At 37.1% G+C, this 17,575-nt stretch overlaps 1 protein-coding gene and 1 long non-coding RNA gene across 3 annotated transcripts in view; one reads left to right on the forward strand and one right to left on the reverse strand.

The window, feature by feature from the left end:
- LOC114013832 (uncharacterized) overlaps positions 1 to 17,575 on the forward strand; it is a 41,309-nt gene that overhangs the window by 8,509 nt on the left and 15,225 nt on the right. The window contains exon 2 of the long non-coding RNA XR_003557055.2: positions 4,891 to 5,001. This is a non-coding gene — a long non-coding RNA (uncharacterized LOC114013832). The remainder of the gene's footprint in view (positions 1 to 4,890; positions 5,002 to 17,575) is intronic.
- The window catches only part of RBBP8 (RB binding protein 8, endonuclease), a 40,026-nt gene continuing 30,611 nt past the window's right edge, over positions 8,161 to 17,575 (reverse strand). For both annotated transcript variants that reach the window (XM_055800716.1, XM_005243281.4), the window contains exons 15-19: positions 17,380 to 17,550; positions 16,712 to 16,781; positions 15,642 to 15,738; positions 11,204 to 11,345; positions 8,161 to 8,668 (exon numbers count right to left, since the gene is read on the reverse strand). In XM_055800716.1, the coding sequence (XP_055656691.1) occupies positions 8,571 to 8,668; positions 11,204 to 11,345; positions 15,642 to 15,738; positions 16,712 to 16,781; positions 17,380 to 17,550 (578 nt within the window). In that variant the 3' untranslated portion in view covers positions 8,161 to 8,570. The remainder of the gene's footprint in view (positions 8,669 to 11,203; positions 11,346 to 15,641; positions 15,739 to 16,711; positions 16,782 to 17,379; positions 17,551 to 17,575) is intronic.

Below are 17,575 nucleotides of genomic sequence, written 5' to 3' on the forward strand. Positions count from 1 at the left end.
AAGCCTGAATACAGAATTGTGAGAGAAATGGGAAATTGCTGAGGAAAACATTTTGCCACAAGGAATGCAGATGATGAGCCTTGGCAGGCAAGCATTAGTTTTGTTCCTGGAAAGGTACGTACACCTAGGACTTGGAAGAGTTAGGCAGATTAAAGCAGGGTGCTACCTCTAGGCAGCAAATTAGAGTGGCAGACAGAAGAAGTGTTGGTCTTTGGGAGACGCCTGCAAATCTTGTAACTGTACATTGAAGGCAGCTCCCTCTAGGAGAATGACTCAGTGCTTACTACAGCTTGTGGGTGTCTTTGCCTGATGTAAGTAGAGCTACCATGTGTTACAGGGACACGGGTGAGAGCTCCTAGAGTAGGTCATGTCAAGTTTATATACCCATTTGGAAAGATAATTTGTAGTCTCTTGGTAATAAATGCCTTGAGTCTTGGTGTTCATATTCTCATGTCCTTCCCGGTTCAGTTCTAGGATAAACAGATTCTGCAGAAGATTTCTTCTGAGAAACCCCTGAGATCCATTTTTATATATACTGAACTGGAAATAGTTTTCATCATAAAGGGAAATACATTTTTTAAAAAATTGTTTCAGTGCTAGTTCACATTTGCTTTAAGGAACATAAATGCTTTTATAAATGAACCCCTTTCTGCGAGGAGATCATATATGCAGTAACTTTAAACAGCTGGTACAGCGTGGAGACCACCAGTCTTCACAGCACATGCCTGTCTTTTTTCAAAAGTATTGATCCCCTTTAAGGACTTATGAAATCTTAGCTTCCATAATACTATGTTAGAAGTGTTTGGTCATCTAACGCCTTGATACAATTTTTACAAAAGCCTCCTTTGCTTATTCTAAGCATGGAGAAGAGCCTTACAAAGTCTTGATGAGTGCCTTGTGGAGTGGCTTACCAGTAAGCACCACTAACCCAAGGCTCCCCTGGCTGGATGCTCTCCATTAACTAAGGCAGAAGACGGAGCAGATGAGACATAAATGCAATTGCTTCCTCAGGAATGCTTAATACCTTTCAAGAGTCACTAAGAAAATACTCTGTGTCAATAATCAGAGGTTAAGGAATAAAAAGGGCTTTTTGACACTCCCCTCCCCTTAAACAATTAACTCTTTCAACACAGGCTTGAGAAGGAGAGAGTCATATTTCCGATAATTTCATGTGCTTATCTATTATAGACCAAGAGACAAGGAGGGAAGTATGGCTAAAAAATTATTCTTTTTAACTTTTTGTATTTCCTTTTTTCCTTGCTTAAGTGTCAAATGGTTAGGACTAAACTTCCAAAGTCCCATTGGTTTGTCTGAACGATTTGCTAATTTATTAGCAATTAATGGAGCATATTTGGCAGGCTAGCAAACTGAAAAGTATTAAGTTGATACTCAGCAAGCAAAACACTTAAGAGATGCATATAAAGAGCACAGTGATTTCAGGGAGGGTTGTCATGATGAGTTTGAGTTTGTTGTCTGCTTCTATTAATTTGACAGTAAACAATATAAACTGAATTGCATTAGGACAGAGTGAAATACTTTAAGGAGTCTAATGTTTCAAAACCAATTCTCGTAGATGTAATTTTGTGGAAAATTTTGGCTTTTTATTTCAAAGTGGAATGTTACTACAATTTGAGATACTGGATGTTTCCGTGGAATAAAAACAGGAAATCAGCTTTTCTGATTTGCAGCTGTTTGTCTTCGTTCTGATTATATTCATCCTTACACTTGTGTGATAGAGTACCTGTATTTTTGCAAACTGGCTTAAGCAAAAGAATATTTGAATTAAAATAATTGCCTCTTCTAGGATATCTTTTCAACATCAGAAGAATATAAACTCTATCTGATACACATTATCCAAGATAATGTTAGCATTTTATTTTATTTTATTTTATGCTTCTTTTCAATTGCAGCTTAAATTCCCAAGCTCTCTTGAAATGAGAAGGGTGAGTCGTTGGGAATGTAATTTCAAAGGCTGTATTTAATCTCTTTATCTTTTCCCACAACTGATTTACCCAAGGGCACGAATAAAGCACATGTAACAGATTCCCAGAGGCCCCAAATCGTTATTTCTTTCTTATCGAGCCTTATTTTATTCTCACTTTATTCAAAACTGTTCTGAAAAGACTCATCCACTTGGTAATTTTGCCTGTGAGGGAACTGGGTGGCTTTCATCAGCACGTGGATTTGAGCTGATGACTGTATCTGAATACTGTCTCCCCTGCTTCTTGTTTCCCATGTGTCTGATCCACAACGTAGCATCCTGTCTATTCCTACAGTCTTTGGAGCACAGGCATATAAAGGTCTTGCCTTTTCTACTACTGCGAGTTTTTTTAAAGCCTTCACATGAAGCTGTTGGCTGAGTATAAACAACATGATGTAAGGTCTTAAGTAAGTGAAAATGAATTAATTCAAAACAGTTATTAAAGTTGTGCATATTAAACATTAAAAAAATGAAAGACCTAATTGATCTCTACTCTGAAGTTTAAAGTCCTAGATAAGAACATCAAGGAGCACTACCTCGATTACTCGGAAATAAGAAGAAAAAAAAAGGGAGATCTTCTGTATTTCCAAATTGTGGTTAATATTATATTTATTCTGGTACAGTAGTTAATATGTATTAATATGTGTCATCAACACATGGTAGTGGTATCTTCAGAGAAGAAATGGCTGGAATAGAGGTAGACATGGGACTCTTCCTACCATTATTTCTGGGGATATTTTCCTCACTTTTCTTGTCTGAATCTCCCATGTCTGTCACCAGATTGTATTTACAACTTTGCTTGTGCGTTGGTTAGTTCCAAGCACAGCCACTTACCGGTGTAAAAGGCATGTACCAAATGCTACTGTTCTGATCCGGAAACATATTCTAGTTTGGGGGGTGCCTTCCCAAGAAATACACATGCTTTTAGATTAAATCAGCTTTCCTGTCTGCAATGAAAAACTGTTCTCCCACGTTGACCTTGAGCTCCAACTGATTTTCCTAACAAGATGCCAAAAAGGAGCCTTGGCTATGCATGAGGCTCTGATTAGCTTTGTTCGTGGCTGCAGCTGGAATGCAGGCGAAAACCACCCAAGGACAAGCGGTCTTCAAATGTTCTTCTTGAAGTTCCTGCTGGACAGGGCACCTCCCACCACTGCCAAGTGTGGGAGACAGATGTCACTGTCCTTGACTGGAGACTCCCAGTGCCGCTCTTCACAATGAAGGTGATGCAGTAACCACCTGGGTGTCCACACGGCTCTGCTGTGATGATGCTTGCACCTCAAGCACTGTGCCCAGGATGCCTAATATCTAGCCACACGTATATCCTAAAAGTATTCTAAAAAGGAGAAGATTAAAAAGCAGGAGACAGAAGACAATTGTAACCCAGGAAAAATGTCATATTAGTATGACCATCGAGGGGAGAAGAGATTTATCTGTATGTACAGCACTCATAATTTCAAATTTGATGGTCAAAATGCATGGTGTATTTTTATAGCACACCCTTGTTCTAAGACACAGCAACCCAGCCTGTGCTGATCCATTACTTTGTAACCTCTACAGTAATTCACGGAAGGCAAACTACAGCACAAAATTTTTCCACGTGCTCACACACAGGAACAGCAATTGTCCTCCAAGACTGCACACAAAGCACAGACTAAAAGAAGCAAGAGGAATTCTGAGGAAAACGCTTTACATTTCAGTTTTTATCTAATGAAACCGTTCGACGTGGGCATGAAGCAAGCTTGATCCATCTTCTGTTAAGTCACAATTTGAGCTTATTTCTGCACTGTCTCGCTCGCTCCCTCCCTCCCTAGCTACCTGTTCATACCTGTACACTGAGACACTCCTGGAAACTTTACGCTCACTCTGTGCAGGAACAAAGCAAAGGCTGAATCTGTTCAGACCAAGCAGTCTTTCTGCACTAACACACACAAAAGGTATCATCAGCTTGTTGTTCTAAATTCCCCACAACTGTTTTATCTGAATGCAGCAAAGCCCTTTCTTTGAAGATCAGAGCTGGCAAGGCTAGGCTGATTTTAATGTTGATTATTTCTAAAAGTAAGTGTCCACAGGCACCCCATGATGTATCAACCCCTCCCTCTGCCTCTTCCTCTGCTCTTCCCCCACCTATAATTTTGTTCTCTTGAATTATTTTTTTTTTTGACAGTAGTTTCCATTAATCAGCGGACAGACATTGTTTTCCTCCTGCTTCATTAGGGACAAGCCATTCATTCTTTCTGTGTGAGAAAGGCAAAGTTCAAAAGCACAATTAATTAAAGCAACCAATGACCAAATTGGCCTTGCAGGCAGGGCTGAAAACACAGATGGCCTGTGGACATCTTAACAATTTGTCTGACTTCTGTGCTCCAAGCAGCTCAAGACAAGTTTTATGATCAAAGGCTTGTTTCTCAGGCCGAGGTCTGTTTGCAGACCGGACAGATAGCAGTCTGGATGTGCTAAAGCCATCAACTTGCCATCTTTAAAACCTTGGGAATTACACTAAGCCACCAACTTGAAGGCTGTATGATCATTGGGCCTATGCCTGTGTCTGAGCATCGCAAACTTGGATATACGCTAAGAATCACTAGGAGTAACAGGGGCAATGCTCTGTACTCCGGTAGTCCAGAAAAAGCTTTGCTGGAACCCTTGAGCATTATCTTGGATCCGAGTTAAGAAAATCTGACTTTCAGAAACCACACCCATCCTAACAGTTGGTTAGTTGGTTTTGATGATGTCAAATGGATAAGTTTTAGATATTACTGTCTCTTTGGGAGCTGTTACTACGCAAACTTCAAGCCTTCAGGTTCTCTCAGTCATGGCTAATGCATTATCTATATATCTGTGTTATCTGTTAAAAAAGATGCACAAATCCTAGCACCGATTATGCTAAGTCTTCCCTTATTTCACAGAATGAGAAGAGGCAGCCTGTAGACACAGCTGAATCCTCAGACACTGTCAGAGACAAGTACAAGACTAGAAGACAGCTGTGGCTGCCCTGGCAGGAGTGCCAGATGGTGGAGGTATGACCCAACAGGCACTGCTATTCAGAGATTCCCATTTGGATGCTCATACCTGAATACACTTGAAGAAATTCCCCCCGGCCCCTCACCTGGTGAGCATTGGTTTCATGTAAAAACATACATGAATACTTGGCTCAAACATTGGTTTTAGTCAATTGTCCCAATCTCCTCCAAAGACATGAACTGACTTCAGTTTACAGTTTTTATCCAGAATTCCCCTTCTTCTTCACTGCTTACAGATGTGGAAAAAAACAGCTCAAAGCTGACAGTCCACTCCTCTGACAGCGCCACTGACTGTGGTCACGTGCTGCCATGCCATAAAGAGGACAAAGACGGCCAAAGCTAATTATGAACATAACATTCTAATTTATTTTTTCAGCAGAATTTCCTTGCTGAGTTTGACTGGCTCCCTTTCTCCTTCCATTTCCTCTGAACAAAAAAGTATATTCTTTCAAGAGTTTGCTAAAAATATAGGTAAGCAATAATTAGAAATTGCCATTAGAAATTACAGCAAATAAAAATCTTTAACTGAACTTCTAAAACATAAAATTCAGTTACCTTTTTTGGTACACAAAAGTTGCTCAGACTTCCGGTATTTCTATAGGAACTTCTCTTACTTTCTGGAAAGGAAACCATACTCTGTCTCTATTTGTGTTTCTAGATTTTTAAAATTGATCTCTTGGTTATCAAGATGAAGTCTGAGCTCAATAGTGAAATATATTTTCTGGCACTAGAACAGCTAGGCAAGAGATCAAAATATTCACAGGCAACTGAAAAAAAATGGCTAACTTGGTACTTCTATTGTTTTAAGCACAAAAGCAGGTCCCTACTGTCCTCTAGCGGAGCAGCAATATCCTCACAGAATCTAACCGCTCCTTTCTGCTTGTAATTAAACCTCCTGCCCCTTAGTGAGCAACCCTTCCTATTTACTGCTTCCACACTTCATGACTTTATTGGCATCTATCACACTACACTCCTTGTGTGAAGGCGTCGAATCTTACCTCCTGTTTTGCAAATTCCCCCCTTCTTTTCTACATTGCCGTTCTACTTGCACAGTGAATAATTTAACCAACTTTCAGCTTTGCCCTCCACCCTTTCTCAACACTTGGAATAGGCTGAATGAAACAGGTCCTAGCAGAGCTCCACTGCAATTTCCTCCCACTGTCGTGGTTCAAACAGGTGTCATCTAGGAAAGAACCTCTCCTTTTATATCCTGACAGGCTGGTTCTACTACAGGCTGTCAGATGATGATGCTTTCACTTTCAAAAAGCTTAAAAGACCATCAGAATGACTCTCCTTTAAAAGTCTTTTCACACTCTATTTATCCATAGGTCTGAAAATCTTGTTGGTTATACTCTTGTTGATTAGCCCACTTTTCCAATACTATGTAAAACTCATCAGGCTGCAGCTCCACTGATCTTGAATTTTTTTTTTATTTTTTTTTTTTTTTTTGAAGTCTGATGGCAGATTAGTCACTTTGTGCTCCTTGACCAAAGCTGCTTTAAGTGACGAGTCCCATGTCACAGTGAAGGGGTCAGCAATTTCTTCTTCAAATCCATGGGAGTAGGCTCCAGCCCCGGCAGCTTCCTGACACTCATTTCATTGCCCTTTCCTGCCCCTTCAGTTTGCAACAGCTCTGCCCACACGCCCTGCAAGGGAAGGTTCTCCAGGCACTCCCATAGTGAACATCACTGCAAAAATCCCAACTTTTCTCATCATCTTACCTTTGAATGCTCCTATTACCACTGGATTCTACTAACTTACTGTGACATTTGCTCCTTCTGATAATTATAAATCCTGTTTTTAAGAACTAATTCAAGAAACTTTTTCATATAGCCTACTTTGTAGATTATCACATGAAAATTTGCTTCAATGTGCCTGTACTTTTCTTTTTGTGGACATAACTTCTACTTTGTAAAGGTTCTCCCTAGTTAAAAGCACCCTCCTACCTTACTTTGTCAACAACTTTTTTTTAAATAGATAAATATTTATTCAGAGCATGTAACAGTTTTCTTAAAACAATTTTCATGATACGTGCAAGAATTCCACCTTCTTGGCAGCACTTGTCAATTTTCTTTGAAGTTATCTTCAGGAAACTAGACTTACCTTCGGAGGGATTCTTTGACTACCTGCTCCAAGAAATGAACTTATACAGTGTGTAAACAGTTATTGTCAGCATGCGTTAGCATATATGGGAAACACTGAAGTTTTCACTGTTATTTGGCTTCATGCCTTTGCTATGCCTTAGGATCCCTGTGAAACAAATCAATCAACTATGCAGGTAGGATGTGGACAGTGCCTAGTGATACACCATCTTCTATTTTTCCACAAGGCCTGTAATTTCAACCTAAGAGAATTTTGTGTTCCTTAATGTTAAATTAATTTTTTGTTTAGTTTTCTTTTTAGGCATATGCCAGAACCTCTCCACCTGCAGAGCCAACTGCCACTCCTATACAACTACACCTAGAATTACATGGTCCTATGCACCAAGTTTTTAAATACACACACAAATATATAAAATACAAGAATAGAAAGGCTATTCTTCTAATGAATTTCTGTTCTTCTATTTTGGGTTAAGGCATTTAAATAGTTGCTTGCTTTATGATCTCTTTTTAAAGAGAATTCTCACTGGTTGAGCCTAAGTCTTGACTGTAGCTGCTTGAACATTTTATTCTATTCTAGAATGCTACGTTATTCCTAAGCATCTTATAGTGATCTTTGGCCTGCTTACCTATGTAAAAGCATTACCTTGTCTCTATGATACTGTATGCTCTTACTCCCCAAACGCAAGTATGATACTATATCCCCCTGCTACAAAATATTAGTTTCAAATATCTATGGAGAATCCTTCATAATCTAGTGGACAGCAACAGCCATCATCTAGGACAACTCTGTGCATAGCTGCCATCCAAATTTAGAAACAACAATGCTTAAGATCCAAATTAAGAAAAAAAATACCGGATGTTCTAATTTAAACACTGAGGAAAACATGGTGCTATACATTTAACACCAAAATTTAAGACACTTAAACTACATGGTTTGCATACCTCCAAACTATTAACAGTAGATATGTTTCATATTTAATACAGCTTTATTACAAGTAGGTATAATCATTACTGCCAAAAGAGGAAGGCTATATAAAAAAAATCCAGTGCAACATAAAAGCACCCTACAAAATCTGTATTTGTGTTCCCATTGACAGGCATTTAGACCTTGCAAGAACAACCGATTTCAGTGACTTCAACCCACTGACAAAAAGTTTATACAGGATTTGCTGGAATTTTAGCTGTTGACTTCAAAGACACAAAAAAAAGGTGAAACTCATTGTCTGACAAGTGTGAAAATTAATACAAAATGTATTAACACAATATGAAACAAACATACATTAAATAGTTTTCTTTCCTGGTACATCAGCTTTTCAAATTAATTTTATAAAATTTACATATTTAATGAAACTATTTATCTATCATTGTGGAAAAACACAGTTCTTTATTTCAAGTTTATATTAACTATAAATATCCGAGGACAGGAAAGATACTCTTCAAGTTGGCGTGCCTTACTTCCCTATCCTATGTCTTCTGCTCTTTGCCTTTCGGAGAAAACATTACGGCATAAGGCTGCCGTCTTTTTGGACGTTGGCAGGAAGACAGATCCTCTTTAATATAGCCTTAAAAGAATAAGAAAAAAATCTGAGTTAAGAAACACAATATAAAAACATGCATAACTTAAAGTTTTATTTTTTGTTTACCCTCAAAAAATAACTTGTGAATTTTCTTTCCTTTTATGGCAACTGGTTCTCACTTGACAAAAAATTAGAGAACCCAGGGTACATTATCATGAATAAAAACACTCAGCTGCTTTCTAGTAGATGACTGCATAGTAATGCAACAGAGACAGATAATATCGAAGAGAATGGAAACTATCAATTGTTCAGCTATTCAAACCAAAATTGCATTTTTCATCGCCTTTTCTACAGAAGATTTTACATAAGAGTAACAAGGTATGTAGGTACTGCAAATTCAGTTGACTAATAAACATTACTTTTAAAAATGTATTTCCTAGTCATACAGAGAAAACTTCAGGCACATGTGCTTTGTGGGTTACACAGTATACCCCTCTGCCTGGAGGGCATTCTTGTTTATTAAAGACTTGTCAATCTGGAAAAAGCCAAACATGAACCTATAGATCAAACACACCTTGAAAGCACTCTGTTAAGAAAAGTATATAGAAAATTTCCATAACATGCTCAATTTAGCTAACACTGATAGTAAGCATTTTATGCAAATCAGTTACAGCACCTGGCTTTTGTCAAACCATTACTGCTCATCAGCACTAACATCCGCTGAAGTGAGATTAGCAGATTCCTACTTCATAGTTGGAAAATGCTGTCTACGCAACTCAGGTTTTTTTAAGAAACCCAGCAAACCACAGTTGGTTCAAGATACCCGTAAGAAGTAGAAAACACATCCTCTGTACCCTGCTACTTCAGAGTGACAGCTGTAATTGTTCATCATGGGAACTCGTTCTGGTGTTCCTGCTGCATTTTTGTAAATATGGATTTTTACCAAAAAAGAGCTGATCAAGCCTGCCTCTGACATGCTGTTGAGGACCATTAACAACTGAACAGCTCTCACTCTAGCAAAACAAGGAGATAGCCAAGATGCTATTTTTAACAAGGTTGCAAGTAGATTCTAAACGTGTAGTAACAATCTCCCTAACAGGATATCTCAATCCTCTGAAGTTGTAAGTGGACGTACCTAGCTTAAACCAGCTTTCTCATTGGCTGAAACATGTAAAAGGCAACCAGGTTGGAAGAGGAAGGACTATGATTTGTTCATCTTGAAAGATAATGAGGGAGAACCAAAGGTGGTTCTAGAGTGGTGAGAACTCTCATTACTTAAAGTAAGAATGTATTAGCCTCAGCCAAATGCCCTGTTTAACTGGATACACAAGAGAGGAAAAAGACTTCACAAAGGAAGTGGCAATTCAGCAGTGCTCCTGAGGTGCTGGCTAGCTGGACTGAGGGATTTACTTTTCCTTATGTGATACCAGAGACATATTAATGGGAAAACAAAGAACCATTTTCCTGAAGCCTAACCAAGCCCAAGGAAGCTTAATGGCCTGCAGATTCTGTGACTAGCCTAACCCTTTGCCGTGGATATTTAAGAAGGGAGAACTTGACTAGGGCTTCAAGAGCAAATTTGACATTTGCCCCCACAATGCAGGTGAGGCTTAAAGTTCTGAACAGTGTTTGGAATACACATATTTCCTGGAAATACAGTTTAAAATTTAAATGAACACGACTCAATATATCTTAAGCCCTATGATTTGCACTAAGAAAATTGCTAAGTCCCTAAAAATCAAGGCTCCCCATTCTGAAAGATTAAGGATGATACTGCAACACTATCACACAAGACGACACACACATCTCTGACATTTCCTATGCCTGACCTGAAACTGTTATTAGAACAGATAAAAATAAGTGAAGATTAATGCTTCACAGCTAAGAGCATGAACAAATAAAGATATAACTCAGAGTTCACACAGGGCTTCTTACCTCAGAGTTTCATCACTTCTGAAGAAATCTACATACAGTACACTACAAACTCACCACGTTTTAACACCATTAGTAAAAACTCATTTTTATACCAAGCTCTAGAATTTACTAGACTTATTTAGGAAAGAAAGAACAATCTTCTGTGAAGCAGAGTGGAAAAAAAAGCCCAACAGCTTTTGCGTGTCACTAACAAGCAGGGTATATGTATTAAAAACTATTTAATCACACCCTACATTCAACATTTCCATTATCATGTGGTACTATGGAGCTCTAAAGATACAAAGACATCAACAGTGCTGCCTCAGTAAGTACAATCCCTCAGCCTTTGACTCAAATTGTTGACTCAATTCTTGCTTTGGTTCAAAGACATGTAGGGTTTTAATTAAGTTCTATGAAAATCCCAATTATTTCTGCCCTCTCTATCTAGGCTCTAAGAAAGTTTCCTTATATTCCCTTCTAGTAGTACAGCAGCTGCTAAAAAAAGACCATATTTATTCAGAATAATGGCTGTCAATAAGTAAACAGACCTCAACAAGACAGGTTGAGAAAGGCTGCTTTATGAACTAGAGATAACTTCAGGGAACCATTTTGGGGTGGGGGGAAGTCAGCTTTAAAAAGTCCTTCATAAGCCTTTTTTGCACAAACCTCTTTCCACACAAGTTTGGGTGGAAGGAAATCCAACCTCCCAGAAATTTTCAGGTGTATTTGGAGGAATGTAGCGAAATCTGTGTCTTGAACAGGAAGCTAGTTTCTTTTCTCTCTCTTCTTCTGGAATGTCTGCATAATACTGAATGTTAGGAAAAAAGATCCAAGTTAACAAATTCATACATACAGAGCAACTGCTTTGCACAATGACATCGTCAATCACTGTTTATTAACGCAGTTATCTAAAAATAATGGTGAGGACAGCCAAGAGCAGAAATTTGTTATCCAAATGACAAACACCTGGCCATTATCCTAAAAGCTTACTGAATTTACAGATAAGTATAATCTATGGTGGCAAATTTGCTAGCTTTATACCTTTTAACATACCATAGGTACAAGGTTTAGGCATGTGTACAATTACTTATGTCAACAGTTTTAGTGACTGATTTTACAAAGCTAAGTAGTGCAGGTGTTGAGATAGATGGGAATTTTCTAAAAACTAAGTTTCAGCTTGCATTTACAAATAAAGTAGGAAAGTAGATAAATGCACTGCAAAATCATGCCACAGAATTATCTCCAGTGTATTTTACAGTAATAACAGCAAACGTAAGTCAAAATACTTCCTATTTAATCACCCTCAAATTAGGAGTAAATAAAGAGCTAGTTTAATTAGCTGACTTGACACTGGGACTCTAGAAACTATCTGCCAGCTGGGCATTCTCTAAAGTATATAGTAAATCAGCTAGCTACTCTTTCATCCCTGTCAGCTCTACTGGGAGCTGCAACAAGAATAGTATATATATTCTCCAAACTTTCTTGCTGGGTGTTGCCATGAGTAGCGCTGTAGAAAGACAGGGATTTTTAATGCAGTTTTCTACTGGTTTAGTTTGTGATTCTAAGTACCAATCTGTACTTCAGTACCATAGACTGCCAAAATTTTTTGAAAGCACATGCACTGTTTGCCTCAAGTGGCAAGCCAAGTCAGTCTGGATTGCACAAAAAACCTGACCCTCGTAAAAGTGGTAAAACAATTCTACTGAAATGATAGTGTTATATTTCAAAAAGGCAAACTCAAGTTTAAAACCTCATTCAATCAGCTGGAAAGTGATCTAGACTGAGGTAATGAGAAAAGGAACAGAATATACCTGTCAATAGTGATTACTTCCTGTCCCCATCTACCGGTAGTGTTTCAGAAAACCTACCTACTTGGAATCGTAAAGTACACTAGTGAATTCCTTTTTTCCTACTAGATGGCAGGGAAAGTCTAAAATAGGCATAAAAATCCTCCTCCAAAAAAATTGTGAGATATTAATTATTCATTAGTGTATAGAAAAAGAATAATTACAGCTTTCAAAAAGTCAGTGACAATACTGCACAAAATAGGAAGAGCAGACTCATTTCATTTTGTGATTCTATAGCCTGTGGAAACTGCAGCTCTGCATGAAACTGAGGTACACTTTCTTCTCCTCCAATATAATTTCATATTTCTTGCCATTCTACAAAGTGTGACACCAGAACATAATTCTGCTCTTTAAGCCCTTATTAGTACAGGAATGATCTAGTAACACGTGGGCCTCCTGGTCAAGATTCAGGATGTTAGCAGGCTGTACCCAAAACTTCGTATTACTGGTCTGTCTACTGCGAAGTCCTGGTATGCAGGATAGAATAAACTGCCAGATCCATAGATAATATTGAGGAACGGTTATGAGTCCCTAGTGAAAGGTTCTTCAAAATGTGTTGTCTATAAGGATACTCCCACGCTCGTGATAGCAGAACCCCCTTCAGTCATTGAATTTGGAGACACTTTGTTTGAAAACATTTGCTACTGTCTTAAACAGGAAAAAGTCTATGCCAAGACCAGAACTTAAGTGGCTATTAGTAGCTTGGCGGTTGAGTCAGAGTAGGGTCACTTATGCAGATGGACTTCAGACACCTGGCTGGAAAAATGTCTGTGTCACTCAGTTAAAGATTTAGAGACTAATGAAAGAAGAATAACAGGTAATTATCATCTAGCACACATCAATTTTCACTGATCAAAGTTAGGAAACGACATGGTGTTAAGTCAACAAAATTGTAAGAATTCTACATTATCTATGTAAACCAGATAGAATAATAGCTGAGTCTTTTTAAAGCATAATTAACAGTGCACCTTATGTTTGTACTGTAAATAGCCTGGAATTTTAGAAATCAGCCTGCTAGAAGTTTGCTGTGTGCTGCATTTTTTTTTTTTAATTAAAATGTTTATGATTGATGGGGAATATTTGAGGATCAAACAATGAAAAATACAGTAGTTTTGTAGGAACAGAAAATAAAAAGACTAATCAGTAATCAAGCTAAGCATGTATTCAAAAGAAACCAGTAATTTTTTTTTCCTGTTTAGAAATCTATTAGAATTGACACATAATGAGAAAGCTACATATGTCTGCTAAACAGCAAAAAGTCTCTCAGCTGTTTTCTAGATTGATCTCACCCACAGCATTTTCAATCCACACAAAAAATTCAGGTTAGGCTTTTCCATGTGAAAAGATAAGCAAAGTCTCATCCTGCAGTGTCTTCACTGTAAAAGAATTATTTACAGAACTCTACAATGTACAGTCTCAAAAAGAGAACAAACCCTTAAAACGTTCCTCTCGGTTTAGCACAAAGTTACTTACAAAGTAATTTCTGTAATCTAAATGTATATAAAATCATCTGACTCTCCTGCTTATCTGAAGTGTAGCTAGAGTTAATCACCACACTAACAAATGGTACTTTTACAAGCTACAATAACTCTGCATACAATTTTTCTGATCGAATTGCAAACTCGTAACAAACCAAAACAAGGCCTCTTTATCAAACGTTCTACACTGAGAAGTGACTGAGATGCCTCGACAAAGTTTTAAGATAAGGACTTAAAGGACTGGTATCAGCAGAAGATAACATCGTCTCAGAATGACAGGTCACTCTCCCCACTCATACTGCTTGCAGCACATGGCCAGAAACAATCTACTGATTTCTACCCACTCCCTAAATATTTCCTCAGAATTTGAAGACTTTTCAAAGCCGTATGACTAATAAGTAAGCCAAGACTTTTTTAAAGCAACATTTACACTTTGTCTAATACTCCCTTCTTCCATAGGCATTTAATTCAAAGCTAATTTTATGATGGTGCATTGACACAGCCAAACATTCCACACACGCCAAGACATTAATCTTGAATGGCAGAGACTTAAAAAAAGAAACCCAACAAAAAAACAAACCAAAAGTTTTCTGAAGTTTAACATAGAAACCTAATATTGTAAAATTAGGCCTGTAAATGTTCCAAACACCATAGTTACCACTCTGACTTGCCAGAAAGTAACAATAACTGGATTTGCCAAGAGGAGAAGATCTGTAGCTTACAGAAACAAGAAATTAAAACACTTAACACACAGTTCTCTGGCCAAGAAAGAGACTAAAGGTTTGGGTATTTTTAGTTTTGTTTTGTGGTTTTTTTCCAACATCTTTTTTTCCTTCAAACTCTTTTTATTAATGAGTTTTACCAAAACTATTTTTCAGGAATGTGTTTTGTTAAAAATATACTCCAATAAATTTCTTCAGCTAAATAAATGTGACTTGACTATAAAGTGAATGGCACGAGAATCTATGAAAAACGTTGGTTCTATATAGGTGTGGAAATTAAGTGAAAAGATTCCAGAGAATCCATCATTATTCAGTCATTAATCCACTCTTCTGGCAAGTCATAATGTATTAGATCATCACCTAATTAACTTCAGCCTGGAAGTCAATTAATGACCAAATGAAGTATGTCCTTATTACCCATGTAATTACTTCAATATTTTATCTCTATACCAAGTATCTGAAAGCATTTTAACAATTTGAAAGGGAGGAAAGAAGATGTAACATGAAACCTAAAATTTCATACTTTTTAATGTGCTATTGTAAACATTTTTGCATGTATTTGCACATATATACACATTGGCACCTATGCAAGTGTAATTATCTGAAAACACAGACACCCCAGAAAACACAGGGCGGAAAAAAACCCAAATCAAGATATAGATATATGGAGGTACAATAGGACCTAAAAAATGTACTTATTCCAGTACCTGTAAATGTCAGTACAGCTTTTGAGCTAAAGCTTAGAAATTTGTAGTCATTCTTTGACTAGCTAATGTATTTTTTATTAGCAGAAATCTTACTGGAACTGTGATGTGAGAAGGTTTTATCATACAGATACACAAAAGAATTTAAGACTAAGTTATATGCAGTTACTAGAGTAAAAACAAACTAACAACCCCCAAAATCAGTAAAACAACTTTTGTAACCACTTATTTTTCTGCTGCTGTAGGTACTGATGATGATGCAACCATATTCATAATTTCAAAGGACCTTAGCATTTAGATGCTAGCAGAGTTAGGAGAATGAAAGACTGACCAAATTTTAAAGCACTACTTACTATTTCACATTCCTTACAAGTATGGCCAGCCAATTTTCTTCTTTCTTCTTTTTTTCGAATAACCTCAATATGAGGAAAATCTAACACAGTATTCTTTCTGAAAAACAAAAATATTTTCACATAATAGTAAATTTATTTCTTCTAAAAACTGGAGATTTCCAGACATGTAGAACAAAATGACGGACAGTGTCAAGAAAAAAAAATATCAGAAAATACCTGCAAACCCAAATCATACTGCATTTACAGCTGAATGGGACTAGTTTTGTAACTAAACCTGTTCCATGTTCCATGATTTTTTAACTGTAGTATGATCTTTTACATAACCCGATATGTGTGTTTCATTATTATGGCTTTTCATAGTGTGGAAGTAATTACTAGACTAAAATTACCCAAATATAAATCTTCTGTAGAATATTTATTTTGTCTGAGACACTGTTGTGCTTGCACTGATTTCTGCAAGAGGAACGTATGTTGGCATTTAAGAACAGAACAGATTCTCTTCAACTTATCTGCTCACAAAACAATAAACATGTTTTTCTCTACAAATAAAACATGCTGAAGTAAAAAAAAGCTAACAACTATTTAACTGAAGGGCTTGGTATTCAGACTACCAGAGATGATTATACTGAAAGACGACAGAGGAAGCACTAAGAGGTACAGTTGTTACACATTACTCATTTATTGCCTAGAAAAAGGGGCAAAAATACTAGAGAAGGAAAGGTTTTTATTTGTATGAGCAAAAAGCCTATGGATTACTTGTAAACTCATGCATGATTACATGCTCGTAAGAAACAGCATGGATTATAAAATCCTGCATTCAATAAATTATAAAAAAATCAGAAGAGGCAATCTCTTCCCTTCAGCTAGTGTGATTCTCAATGTGGTTTTTTTTTTCCCTCCTGCCCCAGCTTTAGTCTGATAATTTTATCTAATTCAGTAGAACTTTTACCTGTGCATTTTCAGCCACTCGTATGTTATGCAGAAACATGTTTATTTTACAGAAGAACAAGTTCCCTATAGGGAGGATATAAAGAACCTTAAAAATGCCTATACAGAACAAGCTAAATTACCTTTCATCACTTTTGAAATAAGGCTCCACAAAAGCTTTCTGCTTGGCCTTATCTTGTTTATCCTCATGTTCTGTAAATATACATGCAAAACAAAAAATTACGTGTTATATAAGGTTAACAGACTCCCTGGAGAAACATCTGTGAAATTATCAGCCAGCTATTAAGAAACACAAAAATGCCATGTACATTCAGCTTGAGACAACAGATTCAAACAGATACTAAAAATACTACAGAACTGATTGAACCAGTGATCAAAAAGCATTTCTGGCGTACAAAGAAAACAGCAGCAAGACAAGTGAAAAAGATAAGCAAAATAGCAAAGGAAAGTTTGCTCAAAATACTGCAAAAATCTTTGACAGAACCTCGGATAAGGAGAAGAAAGGACACAAGTAATCTGCAACCAAATACTGGTGTTTCCTGTGAGCATCACTCTGCTGTACAGCTCCTATGCTAACTTCCGTTACATATCCCATCTAATATCAATATAAGCTATCAAAATAATTTTCATATTTGTTTATGTTATGTCCTTGCAATGAAAGTTTTCCCATGAATTTATGAAAAATGAACTGATGGTTTATTTGGCATATTTGTTCCTAGAGAACAGAGCTGATTTAAAAATCAACTTTTGTAGTTTAACCAGGCTAATAAAGGCAAAAAAAAAATCCTACTCTTTAGTTTCTTGTTTGCTGCTGTTACTCCCTTATCCTGCTCTTCATCATGAAGAGTTTCTTTTTCATCACAAGCAGAAGGACCATCTTCTAGTAGGCAGGATTCATATTCTTCATGGCTTGTCCGATCAAACAAGTCTGTTAAGGTATCATTAATTGTTTTTCCTCCTCCTATTACAAAAAGCATAATGAACAT

This window comes from Falco peregrinus, chromosome 3 (assembly GCF_023634155.1).
Source record: "Falco peregrinus isolate bFalPer1 chromosome 3, bFalPer1.pri, whole genome shotgun sequence".
Classification (NCBI taxonomy): domain Eukaryota; kingdom Metazoa; phylum Chordata; class Aves; order Falconiformes; family Falconidae; genus Falco; species Falco peregrinus.